The 13180-nt window shown below is 37.2% G+C and overlaps 1 protein-coding gene across 1 annotated transcript in view; it reads right to left on the reverse strand.

Moving 5' to 3' along the window:
* The window catches only part of RYR2 (ryanodine receptor 2), a gene marked incomplete at its 5' end in the record, with an annotated part of 583561 nt that overhangs the window by 255634 nt on the left and 314747 nt on the right, over positions 1-13180 (reverse strand). The window contains 2 exons of the mRNA XM_023519246.1: positions 9119-9293; positions 11746-11954. Of these exons, the coding sequence (XP_023375014.1) occupies positions 9119-9293; positions 11746-11954 (384 nt within the window). The remainder of the gene's footprint in view (positions 1-9118; positions 9294-11745; positions 11955-13180) is intronic.

The raw sequence follows: 13180 nt of genomic DNA on the forward strand, positions 1-13180 counted from the left end.
CAGCTGTCATTGTTGTTTGGTGGGCCTGGGCTGGATTCAAACTTACCACCATAGGTGTATGTGGCTGGCGCCTTAGCCACTTGAGCCACAGGCGCCGAGCCTCCTTTCACTTTTTAAAATTAGCATATACGCAGCAGAAACAACCGGATGGTAATAGGGTAGAGCAAAGCAGAGTAGAGAGAAACTGCAGGTACTGCTCAGCCACCACACAGGGACAGCACCAGCCTCGGTCCCCGTGCTTGGTCCAGCACCTGGCAAAGTGTCCTGAATAATCAAGACACTGACAGCAAGTGAAATACTCACAGGGCTCTGTATTAATAGCTAATACTTCCTGAAGCTTCATCTCAGGGATCTCTCACAACCATTTATTCAGGTAGGAATCATTAATACCATTCATTTTCCACATGAGGCAGCAAAATCTTAGCTTGAATCACTTTGCCTCACAGTCGTCAAGTGGCCAAAAGGAGACGGAAGGCTGGTAGATCCCAAGGCCTCCGCTTTAGTCCAGGGCTTAGCAATCCCTGTAAATGACCAGTGAGTGGATATTTTAGGTTGCACAGCCCATAGGGGCTCCTGTACAACTACCCCACTCTGAATGGTAGTGTAAGAGCAGCCACAGACAGTGTACAAAGAAATCGGTGTGGCTGTGTGCCTATCAATTATATAGGAACTGCTTTTTATAAAAGCAGGTGGCAGGGCCGGTGCCTGTGGCTCAAAGGAGTAGGATGCCAGCCTCATATGCTGCAGGTGGTGGGTTCAGACCCAGCTCCAGCCAAAATTGCAAAAAAAAAACCAAAAGCAGGTAGCAGGCTGAACTTGACCTTCAAACTTCTTGCCAACTTCTGTTCTAAGTTACTTTTCTACATTGTCTCCAGACAGCATGAAGGGCATCCATTCAGCACTTTAAAATGCGGGGCAACCAGGACAAGAAAAAATTAATCTATACATACTCTATGATTAACTATGATACACAGACAAAATTGAATAGGTGCAGTTCACCAGAATAAAACAGTAGGCAGAGATAAAACTAATATGGTAAAATAAAACTGGCTGACAATCCAGGTCAAGGTGTTAGTCTTCCACTTTTCTGAAGGACTGCCTCTTTCCCCAAATACAGCATTGGTACAAAATTTAAATCATGTCTAAAATGTTTTCACACCCGTGGACGACATTTATAATATGTTAGAAAGGTGAGCAATGGAAAATTATTTGTATGATGTCAAATACAGGGTCCACATGAAGTTCATGTACAATTTAAGATAGTTTAACATTGTAAACCGCATGTGAACTTTATGGACAGCCTAGATAGAATAACATCTTCTATGTGCTAATACTGTTCTACACACTGAAGATAGAGCTGTGAACAGAATATAAAATACAGATAATAGGTAAATAAACAGTCATTGTTTCTTTGCCCTTGGGCTAAGAGAAAGTGTAATAAAGAGTTATCAATATACACACTCCAGTGTCAGCAAATGCTAAATCCTATCAAGATTGACTCAGTGTCAGGCATAAACTGGACATAAATGAGTGATATAACACTTCATCACTGTTCCAGAAAACCCCATGATAACTAGGGTTTAATTCTTTATCATATGAGGGAGGCAGAACACACCGATATTTCAACACCAAACAACCAGATTTCCACAACATCATGCACACCTCCAGCACATCTGAAATTTTGGACCTACCTTCAAGTCCATTGCGTTCTTGGTCTTCTATTCCAGTTACCTCAACTGACACTCTGCAAATTACACAGCCTGATAGCTAAACAAGATTTTCATCCTGGCAGCGGATCTTAAATTAGTGCCCATGAGCCCAATGAGTTACCTGGGCCTGAGCCAAACCCACCCTAACTATCTGCAAATCTGTTGAAACAGTAGCTAAACTTATGGCTAAGCTGCTTCTTCCCACAAAGGACAGATGGCTTCAGCAAATTTTAACCTTCTCTGGATGCGCCTTCCTCCCCCAGAGCAGAGGGGTGTCAGATGAGCACGCAAGTCCAGGCAAGGAGCTGCCAGTTACAAAGATGTAGGGGTGACATATAGGCATGAAATTTCTGTTTGGGATCATCATAAAAGAAGATAAAGAGGATCTCAACTATACCAGCTTTTCCTAAGAACAAATGATTTCAGATTTTAACATTCTGTAACACAGTTAAGAATCCAAGTGTGTAACTCAAACCAAATAGCCAAAAAGCAGATTAAAACTGCTGATATTATACTGAGTGTATAAAGAATTGTACAATATTATATGCTTCTTTAGTCAAAAGAAAAGATAACGGTTGGTTGTGGACTACTATGTGTCAGATAATGCACATGTACCTTCACCTATATTATTTACTATTTACTCAATTTTTCCAGATGCGGAAAGAACTAAGATGTTATGCCATTTGTCTAGAATCCTATAGCTGTTAAAAGGATAACAGATGTATTCCACCAGCAATCCAACTACTGGATATCTACTCAAAAGAAGAGAAATCTCTATATTGAAAAGATACCGACACTCATATGTTTATTGTAGCGCCATTCACAATAGCAAAGGATTGGAGTCAACCTAAATGTAGATCCAGGGATGCATGGAATACTACTCAGCCATAAAAAAGAATGAAATAATATGTTTTACAGCAACTTGGATGGAACTGGATGCCAAGAGTTAACTCAGAAAGACAAATGCTATAGGTATTCATTTGTAAGTGGAAACAAAATAATGTGGACAGATGGATGAAGAATGTAGAATAACAGATATTGGAGACTCAGCATGGTGGGAATTTAAAAGCAGGACAAGGAACGAGAAATTACTTAAGGGGACAATGTATATTATTTGCATAAGGGTTACACCAAAACCCCAGTCTTCACCACTAAGCCATATGTCCATTAACAAAACTATACACTCATGCGCCTTAAATTTATATAAATCAAAAAATGGATGCCGGGATTTGAATCAAGAATTCTGAGAGAGAGGGTGAAACAAACACAAAAACATCTGCCTTAGATTTCTGGGATCTTCAGAACTGAAAGAGGCACGATGAGATCCTACCCAATTAGTACTTTATTTTAAGGAAATGAAAACAAGAGCCCAACACCACACAAAAGAATTATCTCAGAATTGCTTGGATTTCATTATTGCAGAAGCCGGATTAGGTGTCCTGCCTTCTTCATTCATCTGGAAAGGGCTAAGTTTTAATTAATTAGAGAGATTCCCAATAATAGGTTACTGTCTGAGGTCTGTAGGCAGAAGGTTGCACAGAGTGCCACTGAGGATGGGAATTTCAGGTGTATGATGAAGCTAGGCAGGTGGGTGTTTGAGACAGTGCAGACCCTCTCATCTCAATTCAGACTGTGTTGAAAACTGTTCTTCTGGATAAGCCACACACATCCAGCAAGTAATCTAACTGCTATGCTATTTCAACCAAGGGCACAAAGAACACAGCCAGTATAAACAGTACTATAATCTGGTTTCATTCTTTTCTCCCCAAATTGCATCACGATAAAAATCAATAATGGAAAGTTACCCTTTTCTTTTTCATTTTCTTTTCTGTGTACAGCCTTATAGTTAATTTGATTCTAAATATATTCTTTGGTTCTTCTCCTATGGAAAGGCATTCATGGGGTCTCAGGGACCTGGAGTTAAGTTTTGCTCACCATCCTTTCAGGTGGCAGATGTGAATCAAAAGCATTGTTTATGGATTTATTGGTGTTACAGGTGTAGAACCTGACAGCCCCCAGATAATCTTTAGCTGCAAAAGAGCTAACAAGTGAAGGGGCTCCAGTGTAACAAGGCGTTTACACAATACAAGACAGATGCCCCAGCAGACTCTGTGAGGTGCAGGGAATCCCCAGGATTATAGGATTATTCTTGAACCATGCAGCAAGATTTTAAATAATCTTACTTGTTTTAAACTAAGGATATGATTAGTTCTTCAAGCCAGTGGCAGTAGGAGGCCCTGCTCATAAGAGTAAATCGACACTAGTATTAGATTAGTAGGGGCTATAAGGGTAGAAGGAATAGTGTATATGTCAGCTTGGATTGTGACGCAATCCAGTGGCTCAAACAACAGTAATTTATTTTCTCATAGTCTAGAGGCTCAAAATATAGGACCAAGATGCCAGTGGGTTCAGTGATTCCAGAGGCCCCTCTCCTTGGCATATAGAGGGCAGCCTCCTGGTTTCCATGGCCATGGCCTTCTCTTGAGCACAGGCATTCCTGGTATCTCCTCCTGTTCTTACAAGGACGTGAGTCATTTTGGATTAGGGCTCCACTCTACGACCTCATTAAACCTAAGTTACATCTTTAAAGGCCCTATCTATAAATAGAGTTGTAGCATACGAATTTGGGGGGACATAGTTCAGTCCATAATAGGTAGAATATAGACATGGTTTATATCCAGGATGCAATATTCACTAGCAAACACATCATCTCCATAGCCATGTTTGCTGAGCCCCAAGGAATCCTGAAGTAACAGAATAATTTCAATTCTGCTCCATGTGGAAATTCACTTAGTACTCTTACAAGGCATTTCTTCTTCTTCTTTTTAATAAGAATGATTGGGATTTCACACACCTCTAAATTCTAACTCTCCAAGCAAAGCTCCAGCAGAATGAGAAATGTAGTCATCCTCACACTAGTAAGAAGTAGCTGACATTGTACAGATTCTTTCAGAATAGGTGTGGAGGAAAAATTGTATATGTGAGAAAATTCTGTGCATCATTTTCCCTATGATGTCAATGTTGCCAGGTAAATGGGATGTCATCTTTACATTTTCACTGACATTCCTTTTTCGCTATTATCTTCTTTTAAACTGTATCATTGCTGTTTCTAGCTTGCTTTTCTTTTTTTAAAGTTTGAATTATTTATACATTGAGTATTAACATATTTAGTTTCCAAGATTTTTGTGACCTTCTTTTTGATATTAATATAGAAGCAACTTATATTGGTCAGGATATCATTTCAGTTGTGTCAGTTGTACAACTAGGTAGACCAGATAGGGATTGACAGGGACATAGGTCCATATGTGTGAATGTGTATGTATTATATATGTGACGTTTTCTGCTTTTTTGTTTTTTAATTTTTTATTTATTTTTCTTACATATACGTGTTTATTAGGTTTCCACTTTTGCCTTCACAGAATTAAAAAGGCTTAGAATTTAATAACAATAACAATGTTTAACATAAGGACTGAAAACAAAAACCTCATAAAAAACGAAGATAAATATATTCAGAAAAGAAATCAGACGATTGCTGCATCGAAATAGTAAGCAATCATAATAATAATGCAAAGAAAGTAACATTCGCATTGTCAGATAGGAGTATGTCTATTATAGAATGCTTTGACTCTTGAGGTTCAGTATGGAGTCATCAGTTAACTTCTTCTTTCTATTTTGTTTTTTCCAAAGTCTCAAAAACATAGACAACTAATATTTATAAATAAAAGTAAAAGATCGTTTCAAAAAAAAAGATCATGCCAAATCTTATAGACAATAGAAAAAGAAGAAAAACTTCAAAATCATTCTACTTAATCTGGATACACCTGATAGTAAAATTGGAGAAAATATATTATTATAAAGGGGAAATTACAAACATATTTCACTTATAAATGAGGATGCAATATGATAAACAACATATTGACGTGTTGAATTAAATGTTAATGTTTAAGTAATATACTTTGGTCAAAATTAAATGCAAAACTAAGGCTAAACCTGTTCCCTTAACCTTAGTTTTCTACTTTTGTCCATATTGACCCATAATTATTTTGATTGCCTTAATAGTCAATGTGAAATGTCTGATCTGCCTCTGTAGCAATAAGAAGGAATTATGAAGATGGCAAAACACGCCAAATTAAACATAGCAGAGACCTAAAACAGACTAGGTATAAGAACAATTTGAAAATAGAGCACTCATGAAACTTTTTTAGTACTTTACCACATAGCAACCACAGTCTATTACTCTGCTAAAATAGCTGTTGCCCTAAATTAATAGTTTTTCAAACTTGATCCTTTGAGTTCTAGATATTTCAAGGGCTAGTTCTCAGCACTAACAGGTAAATTAAAGAACGTTTTAAAGAAAGTTATATAAAGTTAATTTAGTGTGCAGGGGAGAGATTCTGCTGCCAAAAAGCTTTGAAAATCATAGGTGTATGATGGATAAACTCTAAAGTCCTTCCTAGGGTAGCAAATTCAGATTTGGGACTGATCCTTGCAAAGTTAACAGTTAATGATCATTGCTACATAAAGCAAATCCCCAAATCCCCCACCAAATTCCAGTAAGATGAACTATAAAATTCTCAGACAACTCAGCAGAATTTTATATTAACACTGTGATAAGAGGTATCAATATAAGGTTGAAGTCATTTGTTTAAATTTTTAAAATTCTGTGAAGTGTAAATTCCAAAAACAAAGTTGTTATAGAAATGTGCCGCTCAGACTCGCTTCAATGTCTATCTCATCACCGTGGCGGTGATCCATCCACACCACAGTGTTGAAACATTAACATCTGTGATTTGCTTAACTGGTAATGGGTGAGCGTTCTATGGATCTGTGTACATCCTGTGATACACATACTATATAAACAGAACTCACACACGCATTCAATGATTTTAAACTTCCAAATATGCACAGTGGTCCAGTACTTTTAAATGAAACTGATTAATAATAATGCTTTAGGTCACATCCATCATTGTAACCAGCACAGACAGACAACACCAAGAAAAAGTCCCCCTCCCGCCTTTCCACTAATGATAATTTGACAACCTTAAGGACATCAGAGAAAGGGGATAGGGGAGAGAGAATTAGAGTGCTGACATCACCATCCAGAGATACAAGTGTTCAAATAGATATTAAGCTATAAAAATGAAAATTTTCTATTATTTTTGTAAATCTCTGTTTGGGAAATAATGGTCAAATCCACTCAGAAGCTTGCTAAAAGGATGGATATAAAATGTAATGCAAAAGATGAGCTGGCTAATGTTTTGAGGGTCTGTGACAAGTTTATGAAATATAAAAATACTGATTGAGGTATACAGGAAAATCTAATACTACAATATGCAAACATATTTAAATTTATGTATGCATATATTTGCATATATAAGCATGTATATACAGGTAATTCAAAAACCATGAGAAAAAATGGCTTGGCTCATTTTAAAATGAGATAATCATACAATACTTTATTAACTACTGTGTGCTTTTATGCTCTTAGAGCAACACCATCCAATATAACTTTCTGGGATGATGGAAATGTTTTCTATCAGAAATGTTGAGTACGGACACCATCAGCAATCCCTAGGCACTAAGCATTTGAAATAGTAGCTGCCAAGAAACTCTATTTTTTTTTCACATTTTTAAGGGAAAACTTTTAAGTGAGAATATTCTTTTTTTAAATTTTTATTTATTTTTTATTTCAGATTAAAATTTGGGTACAAATGATTAGCTTACAATGTTTGCATTTCTTAGAGAAGGTCCCTGTTGTAGTTGAGTCCTGCCCCCAGGAGCTGGGCCATATACCCTTACACTGTGCCCATTAAGTCGGAGCACACCCATCCCCTCTCCTTCCCTCTCCTCCCTCCTCCCTCCTTTCTCCCCACCTTGAATTGAACTGAGTTTTTCTCTTGTGTGGTTGTGTATTAGTTTGCCTACCGGCTTCATATTAGTACTGAATGCACTGAATACTTGTTTTTCCATTCTTGTGATACTTTACTAAGAGAAATGTGTTTCAACTTCATCCAAGTTAATGCAAAAGATGTAAAGTCTCAATCTTTGGATACTATTCTATGGTGCACATATACCACAGTTTATTAATCCATTCCTGGGTTGATGGGCACTTAGGTTGTTTCCAATGAAAATATTCTTAACACAAAGCAATGTAAATGTGTGATTCTAAGTTAAAATTAAAGTCATATCATAAATAAAAGTGTAAAGAATAAAACAAATATCCATCATAATTCTGTCCAACATTTAGGGCTAAGCACTGTTACCACTGTGACAGGTATTTACCTAGACATTCATCTATGGACACATTTTAAAATATTCGTTTGTGCTACACAGTCTAAACTACTTTTCTAACAAGAATGTATCAGGAAGATGTTTTGAAACACAGATTTCCATTTTAAAAGGCTTTAGAGCAGCATTTTTCAACCTTTTTTTAATCTCATGGCACACAAACTTTCACAGCACACTTAAATTATGTTGATCGAAACAAAGGAATAACAAAAAGGGATACACTTACCGTGCTTTGAACTTCTTTTGAAAATAATTTAATTAACGATCTTTAAAAATGCTCACAGCACACTGGTTGGAAATCACCGATTTAGAGCATTGCCCCTCACTATGTCTATTAAAATTCATTTAATCAGCCCTATAATTAACCATTTATGTTATTTTCAGAATTTTTGTTTTGCTTTGTGAAGCCCTCTTCATTATTTTTAAATTGTGATTTTATACCAAGAAACTCTATTTTTAACCTTACTTAATTTAAATTAATTTAAATTTAAACAGGTGGCCACTGACCACCAGACTGGACGTGCAGATGTGAAGATTAAACGCCTCATTGTTTCCCCGATACAATCCATCTTCTCTGTTCACTCTGGCTCAAAGGTCATCACAGCCACCTCCCCCCCACCCCCCAATAGCTGTGCTCCCTGCACGGTTTGGTTATTTTAGAACTTATCTGCAAAACAGAAATTGTCTCAGTGTCAGCCTCCCCAGCCACCTGTACCTAAAGGCGCCAGGGTTTCACTCACCTGACCCGTGTGGGTTCTCATCCCATTTTTGTGAAATGAATAAATGAATGAACATAAAAGGCTATAAGCAGCTGATCAATCAGGAAAAGTTCTCAATAAAAATTTAACCATTATGAAGAACTCTCCTTTTGCCTGTCATTTATTTTCTTATTCACGTTCATAAAGCCTTTTGGCCTTACTGAAATTCTAGCCGAGCTGGAGAAGCAGAGTTTCTGCAAAAGTAATTTCCAGGGCGTGTCTGATCACATCAGCCATGTGGAGCCCTTACAATTTACAGCTACAACTCACCCTCAGACAAAGACACCAGTTATGAAGCACTACGATGAACAGTTTCATTTTGCTGTAAACTCAAATAAATGACACAAAATGTAGTTCACTTACCATCGCCCACATCAAAGTCCTTGAAAGCCAGCTCTGAACCTGAATCATCAAGAAGGATTTCGCCGTTCAGTGTGAACATCATGGTGTGTTCGTTCATGTCAACCATACACCCCACGACGTCACCTGCCTGCCAAGAGCGTCCGTAGTGCTCATTGCCCTGGTGCCACCGCTGGGCCTGCAGAGAGCGGGAGAGTCTCTTGTCACAGAGTAAGCCAGCACCCCCTCCTATTAACCCAGCAGTAGGGTGAACTCCAGCTGGCACCTGTCAGCCTACTGTGATGTCCGAAGCAATATGGAGATGTCTGGGAATTTTAAATCCTTACCTCATATCAACATGGGATATTATTGAATCTCGAAAAAAAACCCAAATGCTATTGCATGATTTTGGGTCCATCTCTACATACTTTGTATTTAAAGAAAAATGTGACCAGTCGCCATGGCTCATGCCTGTATTCCTAGCACTCTGGGAGGCTGAGGAAGGAGGATCCCTTGAGTTCAGGAGTTCAAGGCTACCCTGAGCAAGAACAAGACCCTGTCTTTACTAAATAGCTTGAGCCCAGGAATTTGACGTTTCATTGAGCTAAGATGACGCTATTTAACACTTGAGACTCTAGCCTAGGTGTCCAAGTGAGCCTCTATCAAAAAGATAAAAAAAGAAAACCTACGTGCTTTTAGAATTATTTATTTTGCTACAATAAATATTTCCCAAGGTATGACTTGCTTTCCTCTACTCCTATAAATACAAAGATTCTGAGCTAGAGAATCAAGCTGGGAATTTACCACTGAAAATGACATTCTAATTTTCATCTGTTTAAAATACAATTCTGTTCCTTGGAACCAGTGTCATTGATACTTTAACAAAATAGAAATGCAGAAGCATTTTGGTTATGTGCTAAAACTATAAATGTTTCAGATCTAACCCCAAAATATTCTTAAGATATCTATGGAAATAACAAGCAAAACCTTGGAAATAGATGCCAACCTTTTTTTGATATACATAAGTGAAATCTCATAAGTACTTCTGAAACTTTCAACATAGTATTGATAAAATGTGACTTTTGTATCTTCAATTATATTCCACTAATTTGTAGGGACAAATTACAGTAGAATCTTCTGATATTGACCACTTCCTTGAGCTGACCTAATATTTCATAGACCAGACTAGCACCACTCTGTATCAGTACAGTAGGCCTAGTTTCTTAGGCTGACCACCTCTGCATGTTGACTAATTCTTTGTAGTCCTTTTAGTGGTAAATTTACAAAGGTCCTACTATAGCTATATTAATTATTTTTCCAGATAAATCTTTGAACTAGTCACTTAGGCATCATAGTCATTATGAGTTGGTATGTAACAAGATATAGTCATCAATGCAAAAAAAAAAAAAAAAAGGTAATTCTTCTCAATATAACACATTGTACTTCAAAAAAAAAAATTAACCAAGTATCAAAAGGCATAAAGTTCACAACCCACGTACCTGGCTGTGCTGTCCTCCTTCCTGTCCTACCGGCCACATGCCTGTGCCCTAAATCAGCATCCTTTCTTGCTATGATCTGATTAGAGGTCAAGGTTATTTCAACCTCCAAGGAGAACTTCCTACTCTTATTGGTTACATCTGACCTTCACGGATAATAAAGCTAAATCTGCCTTTGATCTATTACTCTATTTTATTTATTTTTTTATTAAATCATAGCAGTGTACATTAATACCATTATGGGGTACAGTGTAGTGTTTCTATATACGATTTGAAATACTTTCATCCAACTAGTTAACATTGCCTTCATGTCTTTTTCTTAGTTAGTGTGAAGACATATGGTTCATCCTGTAAGGGTACATGTGAATCTCTCTATGACTTTATTTTTTGACGTTTAAATAAAGTTTGCTAATATTGACCTGAAAAAAAGGTGTCAAAAATTTCTTTGTCCTAATTTCTAGTTTAGCTACTCTACCTAGGATATCACAAACCTAAAACACCCAAATGTCAAACTCTTCATGACTGCTTATTTATTCTAATTTTCTTTTTTAAATTAAAAATAGCTTTTTCTCTCACATGAAAAAGAATACAAATCCACTGAAGAAAATAAAAATAAAATGTCTAAAATATTATCAACCAAAAGCAACATTTATCTGATTATGACTATAAGCATATAACTTCTCATAAAATATTTTATACATATGAAATAATCCTTAAAATATTTATATAATATATATAACAAACATCTGATCAGTTTCCACCTGGTTTAAGAAACAGAATTTACTATTAATGTTCAAAATGAAAGCTGTAATTATAAACATCATCTTAATCATTCTTATGTCTATGAAATGTTTATATATATCATTGTTACTTAAAGATAAATTCTTTATATAAAATCACTTTGTTAACATAGTCATTTTTCCTTTATATTGGTATCTGTACCGCTTCTGATGAACAAGGATAATTCATTTTTTGATAACTGTAAAGAAGCTCTTTATTCAGATAGTAGGAAAGAGGGTTTTGAGACTAAAAGGACAAAAGTTTTCTTATGAATTATTTTTATGAGTTTGTGCTGTAGAAAATACCAGATTGTTACTAAACTACCAAAAAGAACATCAGGGGACATGAGCCTGGGACCCAGCAAAGTCCACTGACCTTGAAGCCATCGAAAGCAAAGGCACGTTCATCAGAGCCAAGCTCCTGATCCGGCTGACACCCCGGCCTGCTCCAGCCAACCCGCATGTCCCCAGCAGTGACAGCCTCAAATTCAAAGTACCACCGTCCCGCCTTCACTGCGTAGGTCTTCTCAGCACGGAAGATTCGGAACCTTTCCCCGGTGCCACTGCACACTTCAGCTCTGGCAGCTGTGGAATTTAAAGAGATTCCGGTGGTCATTGCAGGGGAAATCAAAAAAGAAGGGAGGATCCCACTCAGCTTTGCAATTCAGTCTACGGCAATAATGGTAAGAATGCCTTTGTGTCTAGTTTCACATTTCACCAGGTCTTTTTTTATCTCTGATCAGCCCACTGGGTGAGGTGGACAGCACTAGGGCTTGTGCCTTGTGCTGGACAGACTAGGGTTCACACCTCAGAGACCCTGTTGGGGTTGGTAGTGTGTCCTCCATGAGCCCCTTTCCACAGGGGAACTCTCTCTCTGTAGGTGAAAACCACAAGCAGTGTGGTGATTTGGTTGTGATGAGGTGGAAAGGAGACAATAATACAAGAGATCTCTACCTTTAAACCACTCTGTGTAGAAAATAAGTAGACGTAAGGGTGAGAGAGAAGAGGGGAGAAGGAGCCAGGCAGTTTGGGGTAAGAGAGGAAGAGAGAGACAGAAGATGATGGAGGAGGAGGAGAATAGATAGATGGATAGATAGATAGATAGATAACAGCTAGCTAGCTAAATAAGATAGATGATAGGTAGATGATATGTGATAGACAGACATAGATGATAGATAGATGATAGATATAGGTAAACAATCAATAGATGGACTGATTGATAGATGATAGACAGATGTTAGCTAGACAGACACATAAGGTAGATGATAGACAGATAAATGTTAGCTAGAAAGATACATAAGATAGATGATAGACAGATGACAGGTGATAGATTATAAATATAGCTAGGTGATAGATAGGTATGGATATTTAGTTGATAGAGACAGTTGATAGATATACATAGATGATAGATAGGTATAGATAGATGATAGAGAGAGACAGATGATAGATAGATGATAGTTGATGGATAGATGGATGATAGAGAGACAGATGATAGATGATGGATAGATGATAGAGAGAGAGAGACATGATAGATAGATGATAATTGATGGATAGATAGATGATAGAGAGAGAGAGTCAGATGACAGATAGAAGATAGTTGATGGACAGATAGATGGTAGAGAGAGAGACAGATGATAGATAAATGATAGTTGATGAATAGATGAGAGAGAGAGAGACAGATGATAGATGATAGTTGATGGATAGATGATAGAGAGACAGACGATAGATAGATGATAGTTGATGGATAGATGATAGAGAGAGAGACAGATGATAGAGATAGTTGATGGATAGATAGATGGTAGAGAGAGAGA

This window comes from Otolemur garnettii, unplaced genomic scaffold, assembly GCF_000181295.1.
Source record: "Otolemur garnettii isolate 467f Iridium unplaced genomic scaffold, OtoGar3 scaffold00165, whole genome shotgun sequence".
In the NCBI taxonomy this organism is placed as follows: Eukaryota; Metazoa; Chordata; class Mammalia; order Primates; family Galagidae; genus Otolemur; species Otolemur garnettii.